This window comes from Carica papaya, chromosome 4, assembly GCF_054855325.1.
Source record: "Carica papaya isolate Zhongbai chromosome 4, ASM5485532v1, whole genome shotgun sequence".
NCBI lineage: Eukaryota > Viridiplantae > Streptophyta > Magnoliopsida > Brassicales > Caricaceae > Carica > Carica papaya.
In genome coordinates, this window is record NC_142312.1 from 25423049 (window position 1) to 25428244 (window position 5196).

A 5196-nucleotide genomic window follows, 5' to 3' on the forward strand; every position below is an offset into this window, starting at 1 on the left:
TTCAACAACTGTCAGCCTCAAAAATCATATCAACAATGTATATTTTATAACCATGATATTATTAGTGGGATAGGATGACAACTATATATAATCATTTCAATATGCGTTTTCACTGTATATGTCTATGCTATCTATACATCAATTCTTATAATATAATAAATAACTTTTAATTAAAAATAATGTAAAAATTTAATTCCATTTAAATTCATTATCTTTTTTTTCATAAAAAAACATACATCAATCTAATAAATATATATATATATATATATAATAATGTAATAAATAATATCGAATTAAAAATATTAACTTAAATTCACAATTTTTTTTTTTTTTTTTTCAAAAAAAAGCTGAACGGACAACTTTTATGCTTAACTAATTTGTTACATTTTTAATTCTATGCCTTTAAACCTTGACCACCAAAAATACTTTTGTTGACAAAAGCACTTAAGAATCAAGACATGTACGTGGTTAACTTAGTCAAATTAATGCAAGTATTTTTTTAAAAAAAAAAAAAAAATTTGTTGCTTTCAAATTCAAATTGGAGAAATTTAAAAGTGATCGTAAATAAAAAAAATTATGTATTTTTATTCACCTTAATTATTTATGTTTAGAGATAATATCTCATATCTAAATTGGGTTATGTTCAAATTTTGCATTTTAAAATTTGTTCGAACGTATGTATATATTTTTATTTTTTATTATTGTAAATATATTTATATTTACATTAATAAATATAATATTATAATTATATTTACATTAATAAATGCAATTAGTATATGTTAGAATATAATGATAGATATATTTTTTAGTTTTTTTTTTTAAATAAATATAATCATATTTGTAATTATAAAATTATGAATAATAAAATAATTGAAGATTTGGCAGGATCACATGGGTATGGCCTGATTTCAACCTCCATAGATTAAATGACTGAAAGAAAAGATAAAAGAGGATTTTGGAAATCCCAAAAACCCCACTAAACATTTTGGTGATGGCAACATGTGCACCAGAATGTGGGCATCGACCTTCCAATCAATCATCTTTTAAATTTTACTGGTTGGTTTGGGAGCCAGCCAACATGTGACACACTGTCCTTTATAGAAATATATTCATCACTTGTTGTGGATGTCAAAACACTTCTCCAATTGATTCCATCCCCCCGAATAAATTACACTGTAATGACTAATATCTTCATGTTTTATTTAAGAATGATGAATTTAAATATTATAATAAATAAACTGTTTAATTCATTAGTATATTAGTAAAATTATAATAACATGATAAGTTATCAATTATTTTACATGAATTAACGATATCTGATGTATAATATTTAATTTAATTAAATCGATTACATAATTTATTTATCGTTAAAATTATAGAAATAATTAAATTAAATTTTATTTAATCTCGTGGTGATTATTATTAAGATAGAAATCATGATTGATTAAAAATTTATTCTGCCTTTTTTTTTTTTAATTTTTTTTTTTAAATTCATTCATTACTTAATGCATCACATCATCTTTTTTAAAAAATTAAATCACTTGATCTGTAATCTTGGATTTGAAGTTTTCAAAAACCCTAGTGCCTTGAACTTTAATTAGTGTCAAATGCATTAAAAAATACTGACTCATATCCCGGCAACTAGAAGTCTATCACTCGTGAGGGTCCATTGGTTTAGATACTGTCTCTTCCCTGTTCTTCTTCTTCTTTCTTTATTATCTCATTTGGGATGTACATGCACCCATATTTATTAATGCAAGATTTAGCTGATCTGTAAAGCCCATTTCATCTCTACCAATACATTTTTGTATATACTTGTATACATTTTTTTTATATTAATTAATGGGTGCACATGAGCACATGATTGGTGGGTCGAGATTTGAGAGTTTGCCTTTTCTTGGTGGTGTATCATGTACCCACTTGAAATCTTGTCTTATAAAAACCCTAATCCTTCAAACTGAAACTCACCAGATTGAAGGAATCTCCTCTTGGGTAATCAAGCTTTCTTTCTTCTTCCTTTTCTCCTTGTTTGTGAAAAATCTACAAAATGGCTTCTCTTGTCTCTGAAAACTTTTCATGCGTCAATGAAGAAGTTGAGTATAATGGAATTGATGCCTTGAAAATCTCCTTATTAGAAGAATCACTGGCAGTTTTGGAGGACCATAATGATGAACAACTGAATAGAGTTATCAAATCATTGGAAGCTGAGATCAACCCAAGAATAGTATTGGAAGGCTCAGCTGAAGGTGACCAAGATGATGATCAATCCTTTGATGGCGGACACGTGTATGTTCATGATTGTCTGGAGTCTGACTTCCAATGGGCTTATATGGAGCATGTTCCTTCATCGCCAAGTGATGATATGAACTGGTACATGGAGGTGGAAGGGGTTGAGTTTGGAGGGATGAATACTTACGGTCATGATGAGATGTGTTATGGGATTTCTTTGGAGGATCAATATTATAGCTCTCTGTGGCATGAAAATAATGAGACGCTTATGTATAACTAATTTTGCTTTTGTAATTCTTAAAATTTCCACTTGTATATTTCAATTCAACTTCTTTCTATACTTATAGCCTAAACTTTTAATTTTAATTCTTAATTTTCTACTATCTAAGTCTTAAAAACCCCAATCAAACTCTGTTTTTCTAATCTAATCTTTTTCCCTAGTCCTAAACATTTAATTTGTTTCTAATGTCCTCGATGTGTTTATACAGATTTAGTCAATTATGAATAAATTGATATATATATATATATATATATGTATATGTATAGTTTGAGAGGATGAATGAAAGAGAGAGATATAAAAAAGTTACAAGATCTATAAATTTTAAAATCTAACAATAATTATGAAATTATTTCAAAATCAAGTGCATGTATATTTACTCTAACTGAAATTTAATTTATGTAGCACATGATTATAGAGGATTTTGTTAATTGATTCTTATTTATAGAAATCAAAAACCATATTTTAACTATAAATATAATCTAATTAACAATTATTTAATCTTATAAAATTTTTTAAAGATCTTCATATTGACTACAAAAACGTAGTTGTTATTCCTAGTTCTCAAAATTATTTACTAGAATTCATATCGATCTTTGTTTTTTAGAAGTCAGCGTAACTAAACAACAAGTTTCTAATACTTATGTTCAACTCTCTTAATTGTAATCTCCCGCATTCGAGTCAACACTTTTCTTCAACAACATCATCTGTTCCTTTTAATTAATGTCAACAAGACTGTGGCTTTTGTCGAGATAGAGGTGGTCTATATCAATAATAGCAATATTCGTATTCTTATCTCCTACAGCAGCAATATTATGATATATTTAATGTTATCATTATTTCTTTTTATGTAAAAGCCTAAAATTTTATGAGATGAAATTTATTGAATTAATAAAATATAAGCGAAAACAATTGAGAATTTAGAGTTCACATTTCTTACACAGTAAATTAGGATGTCCAATAGAATTATAAGAATATCCCTTAAATGATATTAAAATAACAGAAATAGAAATGCAATTAAAATCTAACAGGGTCAACATCCACAGGACAACTCTGATGGAACACGAGAGACAACCTTTAGTCGCCAACTTTCTTACTGTTCAGGATATAGATTTTGATTTTTCTAATATGAAATTATTAAATAAGGAGAATGAGCTACACTAGTGTAGTAAGAATATCAACACTTAATAATCAATACAAAAAATTAAAGGTTAGTAAAAATCACAAAACAATCAATGAAATCATTTTCTTTTTTAGGTAAATTCATTTAATGTAAAAACATAAGTTTCATTCCCACCTTTTAAGTTTTCAAATTCGACTTGTGAAGGCAATTAGCAAGATACCAATTTATTATACATTCCAAGAAACAATAATAGTTTAACTTTATTTTTTTACTTACTTACCGGTACTTTTGGGAGTCCATTGGGGGGTTCCCCCTACACGTGAACCCAATATCTAATTTATTAGTTAACCGGTCGTCCCTATATCCCGTCCTGTAATTGGCGCCAAATGTACCACCGTCTTAATATTTCATCAAGTATGAGGGTGAACAAATACTTCTCAATCCCTTCCGGTATAGGACTTCTCGATCCTGTTGGACTAAGATAATATTCATGGTATGGTTCATCCTATGTACCGGGTCCGTACACTCTTTCCCATGACACCTAATAAGCCCTTTTACATACATGTCCACATCATCAACCAGCCATCAATTATACACAACCAACTCATTCCAAAATTACAAATCAATAAAGCGATAATTAAACATGAAATATAAATTGATATTTTAACAACTAAGAAAAGAAACATAATAAGGACATTCATTCCAAACTAATCAACAGATAGGGATAAAACAGTTATATAAATCGATAAAGGAAAGACAATTAAAACCATAAATTAAAGTGCATGTGGTAAGTAAACAATAGCAGTTTAGCAATATACGAACAATATAGATAAAATAAGCAATTTCGTACTGACCAGTTACTGGCTCTACTGGTGACTTGTATTTAATTAATTAGGAGTTTCTAATATTCACAAATTATACCATTATTATTTATTAAAAATTAATTAATTGTAACTGTAGAAAAAAATGAGTGATTCTTATCCCGTATCGATATTCGAAACACTATTTTTTTTACTGTGCTTTTCAACGGTTCCTGAATTTTTTGAATTTTTTTACAAAAATCGAAATACGCGTCACATATCCTGAAATATTCAAAAAAGGATAAAATAAAGGTTTTGAAATTTTTTAGCCGATCCGGCGCTGGTTCCGTCGCCTACAACAGCGTCTCCTCTCGGTCTGGCCGGTTTCGGTCGGTTTTGTGCGAAAACCTGTAAAATTTGAGGTTAGGTGGCCTCTGTTGGCCGGAAAAAAAGAAAAACTGAAGCTTACCAGCAGAGTGGGTTTTCAGTGCGGCAGCTCCGCTGTTCCTCTCTCGTGGTCGAGGATTTTCTTTTGTTATCCTGCACATAAAATGATTAGGAATTCAATGGTCGAAAAATAGAAGGAAACGGGAAGCGGGATTGGCTCACCGGAGCAATTTTGGGTCTTGGGTGCAGCAGCTCGGTCGAGCTCCACTCTCGATTTTTTGCTTTCATTTTGGCTTTTCGTCGCCGATATGAGTGTGAGGATGCTTAGAATCGAATTTCAAAGCAAAAGAGGCAAAAAATGTAACAGCCCGTGAAGGGCA

At 29.4% G+C, this 5196-nt stretch overlaps 1 protein-coding gene across 1 annotated transcript; it reads left to right on the plus strand.

Moving 5' to 3' along the window:
• Nucleotides 1-1727: 1727 nt before the first annotated feature.
• LOC148266483 (uncharacterized) lies at nucleotides 1728-2569 on the plus strand. Its single transcript, XM_088219137.1, has one exon. It carries the CDS (start codon nucleotides 2048-2050, stop codon nucleotides 2507-2509), a length of 462 nt encoding a protein of 153 aa, XP_088075263.1. The 5' UTR covers nucleotides 1728-2047; the 3' UTR covers nucleotides 2510-2569.
• The last annotated feature ends 2627 nt before the right edge of the window (nucleotides 2570-5196 follow it).

Bases quoted from the DNA above. Each gene is read 5' to 3' on its own strand.
- LOC148266483 (XM_088219137.1), top strand. From the start codon at position 2,048: ATGGCTTCTCTTGTCTCTGAAAACTTTTCATGCGTCAATGAAGAAGTT.